This window comes from Mobula hypostoma, chromosome 3, assembly GCF_963921235.1.
Source record: "Mobula hypostoma chromosome 3, sMobHyp1.1, whole genome shotgun sequence".
In the NCBI taxonomy this organism is placed as follows: domain Eukaryota; kingdom Metazoa; phylum Chordata; class Chondrichthyes; order Myliobatiformes; family Myliobatidae; genus Mobula; species Mobula hypostoma.
Genome location: NC_086099.1, coordinates 895,802 through 916,251, shown reverse-complemented (window position 1 = coordinate 916,251; position 20,450 = coordinate 895,802). Strand labels below are relative to the sequence as shown.

The 20,450-nt window shown below is 44.8% G+C and overlaps 1 protein-coding gene across 2 annotated transcripts in view; it reads left to right on the top strand.

Annotated features, from left to right (window-relative positions):
• LOC134343341 (uncharacterized) overlaps positions 1–20,450 on the top strand; it is a 207,682-nt gene that overhangs the window by 35,772 nt on the left and 151,460 nt on the right. For both annotated transcript variants that reach the window (XM_063042027.1, XM_063042028.1), the window contains exon 7: positions 8,535–8,585. In XM_063042027.1, the coding sequence (XP_062898097.1) occupies positions 8,535–8,585 (51 nt within the window). The remainder of the gene's footprint in view (positions 1–8,534; positions 8,586–20,450) is intronic.

The window sequence follows — 20,450 nt, the reverse complement described above, 5'->3', positions numbered from 1 at the left end:
ATCTTAAAGACTTTTCTTCCAGTGTCCATTTCTCGTCCGTCTTAATCGCACTAAGTACGTTGCTGAGATCTCACGTGATCGTCCACAGCTAGTTCTTTAATCCAGTTCATGTACTCAGCCTTCTTCCATGTTTCATCACTCATCCGAAATCTGGCCTAGCTCTGAACTCCCCTCTCTGCACACTGACCGTCGTAGTTCTGCGTCGCTCAGCATCCCGCTTTTCTGGCAGGTCCTCTACTTCTTTGTTATCTTCATATTCTTCAAACTCATCGTTTTTCAAACTGACCTGATTTAAAGTTCTGACAACCAGTCAGAACAGAAGGACGCTCTGTCAGGATCGGGAAATGGTTCAAAGGATGGAATAATGAGCCGGGTACCAGATGCATTCCAGATTACGGAAATATAAAAAGGAAAAAGGAAAAGACTGGTAAAGACAAATGTAGGTCCCCTGCAGACAGATACAGGTGAATTGATTATGGGGAGCAAGGACATGGCAGACCAATTGAATAATTACTTTGGTTCTGTCTTCACTAAGGAGGACATATATAATCTTCCAGAAATAGTAAGGGACAGAGGGTCCAGTGAGATGGAGGAACTGAGTGAAATACATGTTAGTAGGGAAGTGGTGTTAGGTAAATTGAAGGGATTGAAGGCAGATAAATCCCCAGGGCCAGATGGTCTGCATCCTAGAGTGCTTAAGGAAGTAGCCCAAGAAATAGTGGATGCATTAGTGATAATTTTTCAAAACTCATTAGATTCTGGACTAGTTCCTGAGGATTGGAGGGTGGCTAATGTAACCCCACTTTTTCAAAAAGGAGGGAGAGAGAAACCGGAGAATTATAGACCGGTTAGCCTAACGTCGGTGGTGGGGAAACTGCTGGAGTCAGTTATCAAGGATGTGATAACAGCACATTTGGAAAGCGGTGAAATGATCGGACAAAGTCAGCATGGATTTGTGAAAGGAAAATCATGTCTGACGAATCTCATAGAATTTTTTGAGGATGTAACTAGTAGAGTGGATAGGGGAGGACCAGTGGATGTGGTATATTTGGATTTTCAAAAGGCTTTTGACAAGGTCCCACACAGGAGATTAGTGTGCAAACTTAAAGCACACGGTATTGGGGGTAAGGTATTGGTGTGGCTGGAGAATTGGTTAGCAGACAGGAAGCAAAGAGTGGGAATAAACGGGACCTTTTCAGAATGGCAGGCGGTGACTAGTGGGGTACCGCAAGGCTCAGTGCTGGTACCCCAGTTGTTTACAATATATATTAATGACTTGGATGAGGGAATTAAATGCAGCATCTCCAAGTTTGCGGATGACACGAAGCTGGGTGGCAGTGTTAGCAGTGTGGAGGATGCCAAGAGGATGCAGGGTGACTTGGATAGGTTGGGTGAGTGGGCAAACTCATGGCAGATGCAATGTAATGTGGATAAATGTGAAGTTATCCACTTTGGTGGCAAAAATAGGAAAACAGAATATTATCTGAATGGTGGCCGATTAGGAAAAGGGGAGGTGCAACGAGACCTGGGTGTCATTATACACCAGTCATTGAAAGTGGGCATGCAGGTACAGCAGGCGGTGAAAAAGGCGAATGGTATGCTGGCATTTATAGCGAGAGGATTCGAGTACAGGAGCAGGGAGGTACTACTGCAGTTGTACAAGGCCTTGGTGAGACCACACCTGGAGTATTGTGTGCAGTTTTGGTCCCCTAATCTGAGGAAAGACATCTTTGCCATAGAGGGAGTACAAAGAAGGTTCACCAGATTGATTCCTGGGATGGCAGGACTTTCATATGAAGAAAGACTGGATGAACTGGGCTTGTACTCGTTGGAATTTAGAAGATTGAGGGGGGATCTGATTGAAACGTATAAGATCCTAAAGGGTTTGGACAGGCGAGATGCAGGAAGATTGTTCCCGATGTTGGGGAAGTCCAGAACGAGGGGTCACAGTTTGAGGATAGAGGGGAAGCCTTTTAGGACCGAGATTAGGAAAAACTTCTTCACACAGAGAGTGGTGAATCTGTGGAATTCTCTGCCACAGCAAACTGTTGAGGACAGTTCATTGGCTATGTTTAAGAGGGAGTTAGATGTGGCCCTTGTGGCTACAGGGGTCAGGGGCTATGGAGGGAAGGCTGGGGCGGGGTTCTGAGTTGGATGATCAGCCATGATCATAATAAATGGCGGTGCAGGCTCGAAGGGCCGAATGGCCTACTCCTGCACCTATTAAAATAATAATAATAATTATTATTATTTATTTTACCCATTGGAAAGTCAGACGCAGCATACGTCCACCTGAATAGATTTTGCTTGGCTCTAATTGAAGACTGAGTCTGTGCGCGGGCTAGTAGTTAGCCAAAAGTGTTGCTGTACCCGTTGGGTGCTCAAACTGACGGACAGCTCGGGTGCGCTCAGGTAACACCATGCAACCTTAGCTCGTTAATCCGCCTGATTTGCGGCGCTTTGCGATAGCCTTGCTGAAACACTAAGGAAACAAGAACAATGGACTTTATTTGCTGTCAGCGGGGCGAGCCAGTCCTTTCACAAGTAGATGATGTGTGTAAAAAGATGCATGTAAGGGAGGATAGATAAATGATTGAGAACAAATACAGACAGAGCAAAAAGTTAAATACGACTACAGAGGCAAAATTCAAAATGACGAAGAATACCACTGAAGGTGTTGTATTTAAATGCGCGCAGCATTCATAATAAGGTGGACGAAGTCGTGTTGCAATTAGACTTTGGTCGCTGTGACGTTGTGGTTGAAACAAAGTTGAGAGTTTAACTTCGAAGGATATAATTTTATCAAAATGACAGGCAGGATGGAATATGCGGTGGGTTGCTCTATTGGTAACAGATGGTATTACATCTTTAAGAAGCGGTGATATAGGTTTAGAGAATGTGGATTCTTTCCAGGTGGAGTTAGGAAATTGCAAGTGTAAAAAAAATTGTGGGAATCATATACAAATAATAGACAAGATATGTGGTTTGGATTGCAATGGGAGCTCGGAAAGGCGTGCAAGAAGGAAAATGACAGAATCGTAATGGGGAATTCAACACGTAAAGCAATTGACAAAATCAGGTTGTGTCGGACCGCCAGAGAGGAATTTATTGAATGCCTTTTTAGAGCAGCCTGTGCTCGAGCTGACTGGGGAAAATCTATCTTAGAAACATAGAAAATAGGTGCAGGAGTAGGCCATTCGGCCCATCGAGCCTGCACTGCCATTTATTATGATCATGGCTGATCATCCAACTCAGAACCCCGCCCCAGCCTTCCCTCCATACCCCCTGATCCCCGTAGCCACAAGGGCCATATCTAACTCCCTCTTAAATATAGCCAATGAACTGGCCTCAACTCTTTCCTGTGGCAGAGAATTCCACAGATTCACCACTCTCTGTGTGAAGAAGTTTTTCCTAATCTCGGTGCTGAAAGGCTTCCCCTCTATCCTCAAACTGTGACCCCTCGTTCTGGACTTCCCCAACATCGGGAACAATCGTCCTGCATCTAGCCTGTCCAATCCCTTTAGGATTTTATACGTTTCAATCAGATCCCCCCTCAATCTTCTAAATTCCAACGAGTACAAGCCCAGTTCATCCAGTCTTTCTTCATATGAAAGTCCTGCCCTCCCAGGAATCAATCTGGTGAACCTTCTTTGTACTCCCTCTATGGCAAGGATGTCTTTCCTCAGATTAGGGGAACAAAACTGCATACAATACTCCAGTTGTGGTCTCATCAAGGCCTTGTACAACTGCAGTAGTACCTCCCTGCTCCTGTACTCGAATCCTCTCGCCTTTTTCACCGCCTGCTGTACCTACATGCCCACTTTCAATGACTGGTGTAGAATGACACACAGGTCTCGTTGCACCTCCCCTTTTCCTAATCGGCCACCATTCAGATAATAAACAGTTTTCCTATTTTTGCCACCAAAGTGGATAACTTCACATTTATCCACATTAAATTGCATCTGCCATGAATTTGCCCACTCACCCAACCTATCCAAGTCACTCTGCATCCTCTTAGCATCCTCCGCACAGCTAACACTGCCACCCAGCTTCGTGTCATCCGTAAACTTGGTCCAAGTCATTAATATATATTGTAAACAACTGGGGTCCCAGCACTCAGCCTTGCGGTACCCCACTAGTCACTGCCTGCCATTCTGTAAAGGTCCCGTTTATTCCCACTCTTTGCTTCCTGTCTGCCAACCAATTCTCCATCCACATCAATAGCTTACCCCGAATACCGTGTGCTTTAAGTTTGCACACTAATCACCTGTGTGGGACCTTGTCAAAAGCCTTTTGAAAATCCAAATATACCACATCCACTGGTTCTCCCCTATCCACTCTGCTAGTTACATCCTCAAAAAATTCTATGAGATTCGTCAGACATGATTTTCCTTTTACAAATCCATGCTGACTTTGTCCGATGATTTCACCGCTTTCCAAATGTGCTGTTATCACATCTTTGATAACTGACTCCAGCAGTTTCCCCACCACCGACGTTAGGCTGACTGGTCTATAATTCCCCGGTTTCTCTCTCCCTCCTTTTTTAAAAAGTGGGGTTACATTAGCCACCCTCCAATCCTCAGGAACTAGTCCAGAATCTAACGAGGTTTGAAAAATTATCACTAATGCATCCACTATTTCTTGGGCTACCTCCCTACGCACTCTAGGATGCAGACCATCTGGCTCATCTGCCTTCAATCCCTTCAATTTACCTAACACCACTTCCCTACTAACATGTATTTAGTTCAGTTCCTCCATCTCACTGGACCCTCTGTCCCCTACTATTTCTGGAAGATTATTTATGTCCTCCTTAGTAAAGACAGAACCAAAGTAATTATTCAATTGATCTGCCATGTCCTTGCTCCCCATAATCAATTCACCTGTTTCTGTCTGTAGGGGACCTACATTTGTCTTTACCAGTCTTTTTTTTTACATATCTATAAAAGCTTTTACAGTCAGTTTTTATGTTCCCTGCCAGTTTTCTCTCATAATCTTTTTTCCCCTTCCTAATTAAGCCCTTTGTCCTCCTCTGCTGAACTCTGAATTTCTCCCAGTCCTCAGGTGAGCCACTTTCTCTGGCTAATTTGTATGCTTCTTCTTTGGATTGATACTATCCCTAATTTTTCTTGTCAGCCACAGGTGCACTAACTTCCTTGATTTATTCTTTTGCCAAACTGGGATGAACAATTGTTGTAGTTCATCCATGCAACCTTTAAATGCTTGCCGTTGCATATCCACCGTCAATCCTTTAAGTATCATTTGCCAGTCTATCTTAGCTAATTCACGTCTCATACCTTCAAAGTTACCCCTCTTTTAGTTCAGAACCTTTGTTTCTGAATTAACTATGTCACTCTCCATCGTAATGAAGAATTCTACCATATTATGGTCACTCTTACCCAAGGGGCCTCTCACGACAAGATTGCTAATTAACCCTTCTTCATTGCTCAAAACCCAGTCCAGAATAGCCTGCTCTCTGGTTGGTTCCTCGACATGTTGGTTCAAAAAACCATCCCGCATACATTCCAAGAAATCAGCTTCCTCAGCACCTTTACCAATTTGGTTCACCCAATCTACATGTAGATTGAAGTTACCCATTATAACTGCTGTTCCTTTATTGCACACATTTCTAATTTCCTGTTTAATACCATCTCCGACCTCACTACTACTGTTAGGTGGCCTGTACACAACTCCCACCAGCGTCTTCTGCCCCTTAGTGTTACGCAGCTCTACCCATATAGATTCCACATCTTCCCGGCTTATGTCCTTCCTTTCTATTGCGTTAATCTCTTTAACCAGCAACGCCACCCCACCTCCCCTTCCTTCATGTCTATCCCTCCTGAATATTGAATATCCCTGAACGTTGAGCTCCCATCCTTGGTCACCCTGGAGCCATGTCTCTGTGTTCCCAACTATATCATAATCATTAATAACAATCTGCACTTTCAATTCATCCACCTTATTACGAATGCTCCTTGCATTGACACACAAAGCTTTCAGGCGCTCTTTTACAACTCTCTTAGCCCTTATACAATTATGTTGAAAAGTGGTCATTTTTAATGCTTGCCCTGGATTTGTCGGCCTGCCACCTTTACTTTTCTCCTTAGTACTTTTTGCTTCTACCCTCACTTTACACCCCTCTGTCTCTCTGCACTGGTTCCCATCCCCCTGTTGTGAACTAACCTCCTCACGCCTAGCCTCTTTAATTTGATTCCCACCCCCCAACCATTCTAGTTTAAAGTCACCTCAGTAGCCCTCGCCAATCTCCCTGCCAGGATATTGGTCCTCCTAGGATTCAAGTGTAACCCGTCCTTTTGGTACAGGTCACGCCGGTGCCAAAAGAGGTCCCAATGATCCAAAAACTTGAATCCCTGCCCCCTGCTCCAATCCCTCGGCCACGCATTTATCCTCCACCTCATCGCATTCCTACTCTCACTGTCGCGTGGCTGGATGCTGTGTAATAACCTAGATCTTACTTGGATGCCTCACGTAAAGGAAGCCATAGGAGGCAGTGATCATAATATGATAGAATTCATACCGCAAAGTGAGAGATAGAAACATAACACAGATGTATCAGTATTGCAATGGAATAATGGATTTGCCCTGATGGATAGGAGAGTGGTACCTGCGGTGCTGATAGCAGAGCTTAGATTGATGAAAAATTTGGGAATAATTCAGAAGATGCACGATACATATGCACCACCAGTGTGCCAGAGCTCGGCAAGCAGGCGTGAGTGTCCTTCTTATAACAAAGGAACAAATACCAGTCAATATAAAAGGAATCAAGTTAGATGTCCTTTGGTCCAATGGTCAACGTGACCGAGACCTGAGAGAAGTTGCTGAAGAGATAACGGATCCATTCTTTATGATCTTTCCAAAATAACTTAATTCTGACATGGGATGGTAATGCATCTTAAAGGAACCATAATGCGGACTATTATATAAATGGGGAATGCGTTCAGTTATCAGAGATTCAGAGAGACTTTAGGAGTCCTTGTGCTTGTCTCGCAAAACGTTAAAAATAGGTTGAGTCTGTGAAAAAGAAAGCGTATGCTTTCTCCGGTATTCTCTGCGGTCTCTGTATTTCTCCTGCGGTCCATTTATTACAGGAGAAATAGAATATAAAAGCAAGGAAGTAATGATGAGCTTCAAAAGACACTAGTCAGGGCGCGCTGGGTGTATTTTTAACAGTTTTGGTCCAGAGGAAGTTCATGATGCTAATTCCGGGTCTGAAGGATTAACATGTGAAGGGCGTTTCGCAGCTTTGGGTTGTGCTCTCTGTAATATAAACGAATGCGTGGGGAAAGGACTGGATAGGGTGGATTTGTAGAGGATGTTTCATGTGGTGAGGGAATCCAGAACTGGAGGGTACTGTATCCAATTTGACGCATAATTCATTAGAATTAAGGAATTTAATTTTAACCGAGAGCAGTGAATTTGTGGGTTGCTCTGCTACAGACTGCGGCGGATGCAAAGGCCGCACGTATATTTAAGTGAAAGACGATCGTTCTCTGATCGGTCAGGTCACCAAAGGGTATGGCGAGGACGCAGCTATATGGGGTTGACTGGGATCCGAGATCAGCCATTAAGGAATGGCACAGCTTCGAAGCGCTCAATGGCCTAAGTCTGTTTATATCATATGGAACCTTGGTGCATTTAGTTCACGGTACCGCGGTGACGATTTTTTCTCGTAGAGAGTTATGGTTTGATCGCACATTTCCGAAATCCACAATGATACTTTGTTTTCCCCACGTTCAGGCTCAGGTTGTTCTTCTCATCCTAATTCCCCAGCCGCTTCGCTTATTCTCTATACTACGTTTCGTCGTCGTTCTTGATAAGGCCGACCACTGTTCTATTATACACAAACTTGGTTGATACCGTTAGAGCTCTAAACCGGTAACCTCTATTGATCACACCCTCATTCTCCCGTATGATGCGAAGGTCATCGATCAGCAGCTCTGGTTCCCTAATACGTTGTCCCAGAAGCTGCAGCTCGGTGTGCCAGGGGCAGATTTGTTTATCCGGCAGGGTGGACGAGTTCCAGACATCTGCATCACAAACAAACAACAAAGAATTGCTCAGGAGCAATTCTCACTGACAGATAAGGAATTGAAAAATAGGAAAACAAAAACAAAAAAATGTTGACAGATACTCTTCCGTCGTCTAAACATGAGGATCTTAGACTGCACACTCTAAAGCCTAGCAGACTCAAAGTCATTGCCGCGACAACTGCCTTTGTTGTTTTCTATGCCTGTTTTAATGACTGTCTCTCTGTTGATTGGTCGCCGAACAACACGTTCCCGTCGAGTCTTGGTCAGATTACTGATTCCTTCAACAATGAAGACAAATGCAAAGTATTTATTGCGCTCATCCATCGTATACCTGAATGCTATTCAATCCTCCCTAAGTCTGAAAAGTGGGATGCTGTGTCTGAGACAGGCGGTGGAAATGTTTCAAAGAATGACTTAATGAGCCTTAAAGCAGATAGGTTCCAGATTACGGAAATTATTATTATTATTATTATTATTTCCCCACAGGTACGCCAAACGCAGCATACTTCTACCTTCAGGAGATGATGACAATGTGAGGTAGGTGGAAATCAAAGACTGAGGGTGTGAGCGGGGAAATGACTGAACAAAACGTTCTTGGAACCTAACATCACGTTCGCTACCTTATTGAAGTCTTTCTGTAAATCTAAGAAATTAATATGAAATAACTTTCACAGATTTACCAGAGTTATTGGCAGTGGTTTCAGCTAATACATCTGGGGAACAGGAACCAGTATGATACAGCTGAATAAGAAACATAGAAACATAGAAACATAGAAGATAGGTGCAGGAGTAGACCATTCGGCCCTTCGAGCCTGCACCGCCATTTATTATGATCATGGCTCATCATCCAACTCAGAACCCCGCCCCTGCCTTCCCTCCATACCCCCTGACCCCCGTAGCCACAAGGGCCATATCTAAATCATTCTTAAATATAGCCAATGAACTGGCCTCAACAGTTTCCTGCGGCAGACAATTCCACAGATTCACCACTCTCTGTGTGAAGAAGTTTTTCCTAATCTCGATCCTAAAAGGCTTCCCCTCTATCCTCAAACTGTGACCCCTCGTTCTGGACTTCCCCAACATCGGGAACAATCTTCCAGCATCTAGCCTGTCCAATCCCTTTAGGATCTTATACGTTTCAATCAGATCCCCCCTCAATCTTCTAAATTCCAACGAGTACAAGCCCAATTCATCCAGTCTTTCTTCATATGAAAGTCCTTCCGTCCCAGGAATCAATCTGGTGAACCTTCTTTGTACTCCCTCTATGGCAAAGATGTCTTTCCTCAGATTAGGGGACCAAAACTGCACACAATACTCCAGGTGTGGTCTCACCAAGGCCTTGTACAACTGCAGTAGTACCTCCCTGCTCCTGTACTCGAATCCTCTCGCTATAAATGCCAGCATACCATTCGCCTTTTTCACCGCCTGCTGTACCTGCATGCCCACTTTCAATGACTGGTGTATAATGACACCCAGGTCTCGTTGCACCTCCCCTTTTCCTAATCGGCCACCATTCAGATAATAATCTGTTTTCCTATTTTTGCCACCAAAGTGGATAACTTCACATTTATCCACATTAAATTGCATCTGCCATGAATTTGCCCACTCACCCAACCTATCCAAGTCACCCTGCATCCTCTTAGCATCCTCCTCACTGCTAACACTGCCACCCAGCTTCGTGTCATCCGCAAACTTGGAGATGTTGCATTTAATTCCCTCATCCAAGTCATTAATATATATTGTAAACAACTGGGGTCCCAGCACTGCGCCTTGCGGTACCCCACTAGTCACCGCCTGCCATTCTGAAAAGGTCCCGTTTATTCCCACTCTTTGCTTCCTGTCTGCTAACCAATTCTCCACCCACACCAATACCTTACCCCTAATACCGTGTGCTTTAAGTTTGCACACTAATCTCCTGTGTGGGACCTTGTCAAAAGCCTTTTGAAAATCCAAATATACCATATCCACTGGTTCTCCCCTATCCACTCTACTAGTTACATCCTGGTTTACAAGTAGATGCTATATGTAACACGTATGTAAGGAAGGAGAAATCATTGACTGGGTACAAATGCAGACAGAACAAAGGATTAAATTCCAGCACAGAGTCAAAATCAAAATTGTGAAGAATATAGGACTGGAGGTGCCGGATAAGGTTGGTAGATATGACGCCGTGGCCATTTTTGAGTAGTGGCTGAAGGAAGGCCAAAATACTCAGCTTAACATCTCAGGATATACTTTGTTCAGAAGGATAGGCGGGAAATCAGAGTCGGTGGGGTAGGTCTGTTGGTAACAGATGGGATTACATCTTCTGAAGGAGGTGACATAGGATCTTGGCAGGTGGAGTTAGGAAATTGCGAGTTTAACAACAAAATTCAATGTGGGATCAAATATAGACCTCAAAATAATAGATGCAGTGTGGTTTAGATTGCAAAGGGAGTTCGAAAAGGCATGTAAGAAAGGTAATGACACAATTCTCATGTGCACCTGAATATTTAAGGCGATTGGGAAATTCAGGTTAGTGCCGGATCGCAAGAGAGAAACTTGGTTAATGCCTACAAGGTAGCTTTTTCGAGCAGCCTGTGCTCGAGCCAACTCGGGAAAGCTATCTAGGCCTGGATGTAGTGTAATAACCAATGTCTTACTCGGGAGCTTAAAATAAATGGTCTCTTAGAAAGAATTTAAAATCCAAAAATAAAGGGCAACTAAAAGAGCTATAAGAAAGGAAAATATGAAATACGAGAACAGGCTAGCCAATAAGATAAAGAAATGACACATTTATTTAGTTATATAAAGAATAAAATGGTGTTGAGAGCTGATATTGGACCACTGGAAATTGATGGTGTCGAGGTAGTAATGGGGGATAATGAAATCGCAGATGAAGAATTGGCAGATTGCATCTGCCTTCAACGTAAAAGACACTAGCAGTGTGCCCGAGGTCCCTAAATGTCAGAGAGCTGGCGTGATTGCCGTATCTATCACAAACTTGAAGGACCTTAACTGAACAAGTCACCTTGGCCAGATGGACTATATGCCAGAGTCCTGACAGAGGTCGCATTGTTCATGATCTTTCCGGAATGACTTGTTTCTGGCATGCTACCGGAGGAGTGGAAAATTGCAAATGTCACCCGACTGTTTTAATAGACAATAGTGGCAGGAGTAGGCCATTCGGCCCTTCGAGCCACCACCGCCATTCATTGTGATCCTGGCTGATCATCCGCAATCAGTATCCAGTTCCTGCCTTATCCCCATAACCTTTGATTGCGCTATCTTTAAGAGCTCGATCCATATCTTTCTTGAACGCATCCAGAGACTTGGCCTCCACAGCCTTTTAAGGCAGAGAATTCCATATATCCACCACTCTCTGGGTGAAAAAGTTTTTCCCCAACTCCGTTCTAAATGGCCTACTCCTTATTCTTAAACTATGGCCTCTGGTTCTGGACTCACCCATCAGCGGGAACATGCTTCCTGCCTGCAGCGTGTCCAATCCCTGAATAATCTTACACGTTTCAATAAGATTCCCTCTCAGCCTTCTAAATTCCAGAGTATACAAGCCCAATCGCTCCAATTTTTCGACATATGACAGTCCCGCCATCCCGGGAATTAACCTTAACAATAGCAAAAATGTCCTTCCTCAAATTTGGAGACCCACACAGTACTCCAGGTGTGGTCTCACCAGGGCCCTGTGCAGCTGCAGAAAAACCTCTTTGCTCTTATACTCAATTTCCCTTGTTATGAAGGCCAGCATGCCATTAGCTTTCATCACTGCCTGCTGTACTTGCATGCTTGCTTTCAATGACTGATCAACAAGAACACCTAGATCTCGTTGTACTTCCCCTTTTCCTAACTTGACTCATAGAACATAGAACATAGAACATAGAATAGTACAGCACAGTACAGGCCCTTCGGCGCACAATGTTTTGCCGACCCTCAAACCCTGCCTCCCATATAAGCCCCCACCTTAGATTCCTCCATATACCTGTCTAGTAGTCTCTTAAACTTCACTTGTGTATCTGGCTCCACCACTGACTCAGGCAGTGCATTCCACGCACCAACCACTCTCTGAGTAAAAAACCTTCCTCTGATATCCCCTTTGAACTTCCCACCCCTTACCTTAAAGCCATGTTCTCTTGTATGAGCAGTGGTACCCTGGGGAAGAGGCGCTGGCTATCCACTCTGTCTATTCCTCTTATTATCTTGTACACCTCGATCATGTCTCCTCTCATCCTCCTTCTCTCCAAAGAGTAAAGCCCTAACTCTCTTAATCTCTGATCATAATCCTTACTTTCTAAACCAGGCAGCATCCTGGTAAATCTCCTCTGTACCCTTTCCAATGCTTCCACATCCTTCCTATAGTGAGATGACCAGGACTGGACACAATACTCTAAGTGTGGCCTAACCAGAGTTTTATAGAGCTGCATCATTACATCGCGACTCTTAAACTCTATCCCTCGACTTATGAACGCTAACACCCCATAAGCTTTCTTAACTACCCTATCCACCTGTGCGGCAACTTTCAGGGATCTGTGGACATGTACCCCGAGATACCTCTGCTACTCCACACTACCAAGTATCCTGTCATTTACTTTGTACTCTGCCTTGGAGTTTGTCCTTCCAAAGTGTACCACCTCACACTTCTCCGGGTTGAACTCCATCTGCCACTTCTCAGCCCATTTCTGCATCCTATCAATGTCTCTGTGCAATATTTGACAATCCTCTACACTATCTACAACACCACCAACCTTTGTGCCGTCTGCAAACTTGCCAACCCATCCTTCTACCCCCACATCCAGGTCGTTAATAAAAATCACGAGAAGTAGAGGTCCCAGAACAGATCCTTGTGGGACACCACTAGTCACAATCCTCCAATCTGAATGTACTCCCTCCACCACACCCTCTGCCTTCTGCAGGCAAGCCAATTCTGAATCCACCTGGTCAAACTTCCCTGGATCCCATGCCTTCTAACTTTCTGAATAAGCCTACCGTGTGGAACCTTGTCAAATGCCTTACTAAAATCCACATAGATCACATCCACTGCACTACCCTCATCTATATGCCTGGTCACCTCCTCAGAGAACACTATCAGGCTTGTTAGTCACGATCTTCCCTTCATAAAGCCATGCTGACTGTACCTGATCAAACCATGATTCTCTAAATGCCTATAAATCCTATTTCTATGAATCTTTTCCAACAGCTTTCCCACCACAGACGTAAGGCTCATGGTCTATAATTACCCGGGTTATCCCTAGTACCTTTTCTGAACAAGGGAACAACATTCGCCTCCCTCCAATCCTCCGGTACCATTCCCGTGGACAACGAGGACATAAAGATCCTAGCCAGAGGCTCAGCAATCTCTTCTCTCGCCTCGTGGAGCAGACTGGGGAATATTCCTTCATGCCCCGGGGACTTATCTGTCCTAATGTATTTTAACAACTCCAACACCTCCTCTCCCTTATTATCAGCATGCTGCAGAACATCAACCTCACTCATATTGTCCTCACCATCATCAAGTTCTCTCTCATTGGTGAATACCGAAGAGAAGTATTCATTGAGGACCTCACTCACTTCCACAGCCTCCAGGCACATCTTCCCACCTTTATCTCTAATCGGTCCTACCTTCACTCCTGTCATACTTTTTTCCTTCACATAATTGAAGAATGCCTTGGGGTTTTCCTTTACCCTACTCGTCAAGGCCTTCTCATGCCCCCTTCATGCTCTTCTCAGCCCCTTCTTAAGCTCCTTTCTTTCTTCCCTATGTTCCTCAATAGACCTATCTGATCCTTGCCTCCTAAACCTCATGTATGCTACCTTCTTCCTTCTGACTAGATTTTCCACCTCACTTGTCACCCATGGTTCCTTCACCCTAACATTCTTTATCTTCCTCACCGGGACAAATTTATCCCTTACATCCCGCAAGAGATCTCTAAACATCGACCACATGTCCATAGTACATTTCCCTGCAAAAACATCATCCCAATTCACACCCGCAAGTTCTAGCCTTATAGCCTCATAATTTGCCTTTCCCCAATTAAACATTTTCCTGTCCTCTTTGATTCTATCCTTTTCAATGATAATTATAAAGGCCAGGGAGCGGTGGTCACTGTCCCCCAGATGCTCACCCACTGAGAGATCTGTGACCTGACCCGGTTCATTACCTAGTACTAGATCTAGTATGGCATTTCCCCGGGTCGGCCTGTCCACATACTGCGACAGGAATCCATCCTGGACACACTTAACAAATTCTGCCCCATCTAAACCCTTGGAACTAATCAGGTGCCAATCAATATTAGGGAAGTTAAAGACACCCATGATAACAACCCTGTTATTTTTGCACCTTTTCAAAATCTGCCTCCCAATCTGCTGCTCTGTAACTCTGCTGCTACCAGGGGGCCTATAGAATACCCCCAGTAGAGTAACTGCTCTCTTCCTGTTCCTGACTTCCATCCACATTGACTCAAAAGAGGATCCTGCCACATTACCCACCCTTTCTGTAGCTGTAATAGTATCCCTTACCATTAATGCCACCCCTCCTCCCCTTTTACCGCCCTCTCTATCCCTTTTAAAGCACTGAAATCCAGGAATATTGAGAATCCATTCCTGACCTGGTGCCAGCCAAGTCTCTGTAATGGCCACTACATCATAATTCCATGTATGTATCCAAGCTCTCAGTTCATCACCTTTGTTCCTGAAGTTTCTTGCATTGAGGTACACACATTTCAGCCCTTCTACCTTACTGTCTTTACACCGTTTATTCTGCTTCTCTTTCCTCAAAGCCTCTCTGTATGTTAGATCTGTCTTTACTCCATGCACTTCTTTCACTGCTGTATCGCTCTGGGGCACATCCCCCTCGCAAATTAGTTCAAACCCTCCCGAACCATGCTAGCATACCTACCTGCAAGGATATTTCTCCCCCTCGAGTTCAGGTGCAACCCATCCAATCTGTACCAGTCCCACCTTCCCCAGAAGAGATCCCAATGATCTAAAAATCTAAAACCCTGCTCCCTGCACCAACTCCTCAGCCACGCATTCAACTGCTATCTCCTCCAATTCTTACCATCTCTGTCACGTAGCACTGGCAGCAATCCTGAGGACGTCACCCGTGAGGTCCTGTTTTTCAGCCTTCTGCCTAGTTCCCGAAGCTCACACTTCAGGACCTCATCCCTCTTCCTGCCTATGTCGTTGGGCCCAACATGTATCACGACTTCTGGTTGCTTTCCCTCACGTCCAAGAATGTCGTGCACCCGGTCAGAGACATCCCGGACCCTGGCACCCGGGAGGCAACAAACCATGCGGGTGTCCTTCTCACGTCCACAAAATCTCCTATTATCGATTTAGATAATAATCTGCCTTCGTGTTCTTATCACCAAAGACGATAACCTCACATTTATCCACATTAAACTGCATCTGCCCACTCACCCAGCCTGTCCAAGTCACCCTGCATTCTTTTAACATCGTCCTCACATTTCACACTGCCACCCAGCTTTCTGTCATCGGCAAATTTGCTAATTTTGCTTTTAATTACCTCACCCAAATCATAAATATACATTATAAACAGCTGCGGTCCCAGCACTGAACCCTGCGGTACCCCACTAGTCACCGCCTGCCATTCCGAAAGGGACCCGTTAATCGCTACTCTTTGTTTTCTGTCAGCCAGCCAATTTTCAATCCATGCCAGTACTCTGCCCCCAATACCATGTGCGCTAATTTTGCCCACTCATCTCCTATGTGGTATTCTATCAAAGGCTTTCTGAAAGTTCAGGTACATTACATCCACTGGCTCTCCTTTGTCCATTTTCATAGTTGCATCCCAAAAAAAATTCCAGAAGATTAGTCAGGCACGATTTCTCCTTCGTAAATCCATGCTGACTCGGACCGATCATGCTACTGCTATCCAGATGTATCGCAATTTCATCTTTTATAATTGACTCCAGCATCTTTCCCACCAGCAACGTCAGGCTAACCGGTCTATAATTCCCTGTTTTCTCTCTTCCTTCGTTCTTGAAGAGAGGGGCACCAATAGCCACCCTCCAATCCACAGAATCTATAGAACATTGGAAAATGATTACCAATGCGTCCACGATTTCTAAAGCCACCTCCTTTAGTACACTGGGATGCAGACCATCAGGTCCCGGGGACTTATCAGCCTTCAGACCCAACAGCCTATCCAACACTATTTCCTGCCTAATATAAATTTCCTGCATAATATAAATTTCCTTCAGTTCATCCACTATTCTAGGTCCTTTGGCCACTATTATATCTGGGAGATTGTTTGGGTCTTCCCTAGTGGAGACAGATCCAAAGTACCTGTTCAAGTCCTCTGCCATTTCCTTGTTACCCATAATAAATTTACCCGCTTCTGTCTTCAAGGGCCCAGTTATGGTCTTAACTTTTTTTTTCCTTTTCACATTCCTAAAGAAGCTTTTACTATCCTCCTTTATATTCTTGGCTAGTTTACCTTCGTACCTCATTTTTTCTCCGCGTATTGCCTTTTTAATTACCTTCTCTTGCTCTTTAAAAGTTTCCCAATGCTCCGGCTTCCCACTTGTCCTTGCTATTTTATACTTCTTCCCTTTTATTTTTACACTGTCCCTCACTTCCCTTGTCAGCCACGGCCTCCCCTTACTCTACTTAGGATCTTTCTTCCTCTTTGGAATGAACTGATCCTGCACCTTCCGTATTATTCCCAGAAACACTTGCCATTGCTGTTCCACTGTCATCCCTGCTAGGGTATTGTTCCATTGAACTTTGGCCAGCTCCTCCCTCATAGCACCATAGTTCCCTTTGTTCAACTGTACTACTGACACTTCCGAGTTTCCCTGCTCCCTCTCAATTTGTAGATTAAAACTTATCATATTATGGTCACTACCTTCTAATGGCTCCTTTACCTCGAGGTCTCTGATCAAATCCGGTTCATTGCACAACACTAAATCTAGAATTGCGTTCTCTCTGGTAGGCTCCAGTACAAGCTGTTCTAAGAATCCATCTCGGAGGGACTCCACAAACTCCCTTTCTTGGGGTCCAGTACCAAACTGATTCCTCCAGTCTACCTGCATGTTGAAATCCCCCATAAGAACTGAAGCATTACCTTTGTGACATGCCAATTTTAACTCTCGATTCAACTTACAACCTACATCCAGACGACTGTTTGGGGGCCTGTAGATAACTCCCAGTAGGGTTTTTCTACCATTAGAATTTCTCAGTTCTATCCATACTGACTCTACGTCTCCGGATTCTATGTCCCCCCTCGCAAGGGACTGAATATCATTCCTCACCAACAGAGCCACCCCACCCCCTCTGCCCATCAGTCTGTCCTTTCGATAGGACGTATTATCATTGAATATTCATTTCCCAGGCCCTGTCCACTTGAAGCCATGTCTCTGTTATTCCCACAACATCATACTTACCAATTTCCAACTGAGCCTCAAGCTTATTTACTTTATTTCTTATACTCCGTGCATTCATATATAATACTTTTAATGCATTACTCCCCTCAACTCCCATATCAATTCCTATTTTACATCCCAATACAGTATGATCCCTTCTTGAGCTTTCTGCTCTGTTCATTCTGCTGTCTTTCTTAACTTTTCTTCTTCTCACTTTCCCTTTATCTCCATCCTTATATTTCCAGTTCGTCCCCTCCCCCCCACTACTTAATTTAAACACACCCGTGTTGCAGAGGCAAACCTGCCTGCCAGGATGCTGGTGCGCCGCTTATTAAGGTGCAAACCATCCCTTTTGTACAATTCATCCTTACCCCGAAACATACCCCAGTCGTTCAAGAATGTAAATCCTTGCTTCCTGCACCGGTTCCTCAGTGACACATTCGGATCCATTATCTCCCTGTTCCTGCCCACTCCAGCACGAGGAACTGGAAGCAAACCCGAGATAACTACCCTGGAAGTCCTGCTTTTCAGCCTTCTTCCGAGTTCTCTGAAGTCACGCTGTAGAATGTCTTTCCTCTTCTTCCCCACGTCATTTGTGCCGACATGCAGCACCATTTCCGGATGTTCACCTTCACTCTTGAGGATTCCCTGCTTTCGGTCCGTGACTTCCTGGATCCCGGCACCAGGGAGGCAACACACCATCCTTAAATCTCTCCTGTTGCCACAGAAACCCCTTTCTGTACCTCTCACTATGGAGTCCCCTACTACCACGGCTATGCCTGACGTCTGTCTCCTCGGCTTTGCTTCAGCGTTAATTGTTGACTCGCAGACCTGACCGCCTCTCAGGCTGGCATCATCTTCTGTCCCGATAGCTTCCGAGAGGGTGAACCTGTTTACGAGAGGCACATCCCCCGGGGTCTCCTGTACTTCAAGCACCCTTTCCTTGCTCATCGTCGCCCTCCTACTCTCTTCCGGTATCCTCGGTGTAACGACCTCACTGTACGTCCTGTCCAGAAAACTCTCGTTTTCCCGGATGAACCTAAGGTCTTTTAGAAGCGAGGAAGGCAAAATAAGCAAAATTACAGGGCGTTTGCCTGGCGTCAGTTGTTGGGATCGTGTGGGGTCCATTATGAAAGATGTTTCGAGGTATTTGGAGATAAATAATGAAATAATTCGAAATAAGTATGGTTTCTATGAAGGGAAATCTTGCCTGAAAACCCTGATATTTTTCTTCGAAGAAACAACCATTACAGTGAATGACAGAGAGGCAGTGGGTGTTATGTACTTGGATTTTCAGAATGTGTTTGATTAGGTACCTGAAATGTGGCTGTTGATTGACTTCGAATCACTAGTGCTTTCCCTCACGGGTCAGTATCGGAACTGCTACTTTCCACATTTTCGATGACTTAGATAATAGAACTGATGGCTTGTAGCAATGTTTGCGGATAATACGGTGGATGGGTACGCAGTGCTGAGGAAATTAAGCGATTGTAGCAGAACATACAAAATTGGACGAATGTACAGAAATATGGCAGATGGAATACAGTATTGGGTAATATAGGAAAACGCATTTTGGTTATACGGACTATAGTGCGGACTATTATCTAAATGGGGAGGAGATTCAATCATGCGAGGGTCAGAGAGACAAAGGAGTGCTCGAGCAAATCTCCGAAAATGTTAACTTAGAGACTGAGTCTATGGTAAAGAAAACTAATGCAATGGTGCCATTTATCTCAAGAGGAACAGACTGTAAAAGTAAGAAGATAATGCTGATCCTTTATTAAACACTAGTCAGGCCGCACTTGGCGTAGTTTCGATAGTTTTGGGCAGAGAAAACTCATGAGAATAATTTACTTTACTTTATTGTCGCCAAACAATTGATACCAGAGCGTGCAATAATCTCAGCGATATTTGATTCCGCGCTTCGCGCTCCCTGGTTTACAAAGGGAAAGTAAGGTAGTGCAAGAAAAACCGAGAGGCAGGTCCGGATATTTGGAGGGTACGGCTCAGATCCGGGTCAGAATCCGTTCAACAGTCTTATCACAGTTGGGAAGAAGCTGCTCTCAAATCTGGCCGTACGAGTCTTCAAGCTCCTGAGCCTTCTCCCGGAGGGAAGAGGGACGAAAAGTGTGCTGGCTGGGTGGGTCATGTCCTTGATTATCCTGGCAGCACTGCACCGACAGCGTGCGGTGTAAAGTGAGTCCAAGGACGGAAAATTGGTTTCTGTGATGTGCTGGGCTGTGTTCACGATCTTCTTCAGCTTCTTCCAGTCTTGGACAGGACAACTTTCATACCAGGTTGTGATGTACCCTAGAAGAATGCTTTCTACGGTGCTTCTATAAAAATTAGTGAGGGTTTTAGGGGACAGGGCAAATTTCTTTGGTTTTCTCAGGAAGTAGAGGCGCTGGTGGGCCTTCTTGGGAATGGTCTCTGCTTGGTTGAACCAAGTCAGGTCATTTGTGATACTGACCCCGAGGAACTTAAAGCTTCTGACCTGTTCCACTTGCGCACCACCGATGTAAATGGGGTCGTGCGGTCCGCTATTCCTTCTGAAGTCAACAACCAATTCCTTCGTCTTGCTGAGGTTGAGGGATAGGTTATTGTCTTCGCACCATGCCACCAAAGTCTTAATTTCCTCTCTGTAAACAAATTCATCTTTACCCAAGGTACGCCTACAATTCTTGGGTCATCAGCAAACTTATATATTGAGTTCGATGGAAACTTGGCTACACAATCATGGGTGTACAGTGAGTATAGCTGGGGACTGAGTACACAGCCTTGTGGGGCACCGGTGCTCAGAGTGATTGTAGAGGAGAGCTTGTCCCCTATTTTTACAGCCTGGGTCCTGTCTGTGAGGCAGTTGAAGATCCAGCTGTATATCGGAGGGTTAAGGCCCAGGTTCTGGAGCTTAGGAATCAGTTTATATGGAATGACGGTATTAAAGCAGAGCGGTAGTCAATGAAAAGGAGCCTTACGTATGCGTCTTTATTCTCCACGTGTTCTAAAGAGGAATATAGGGCCA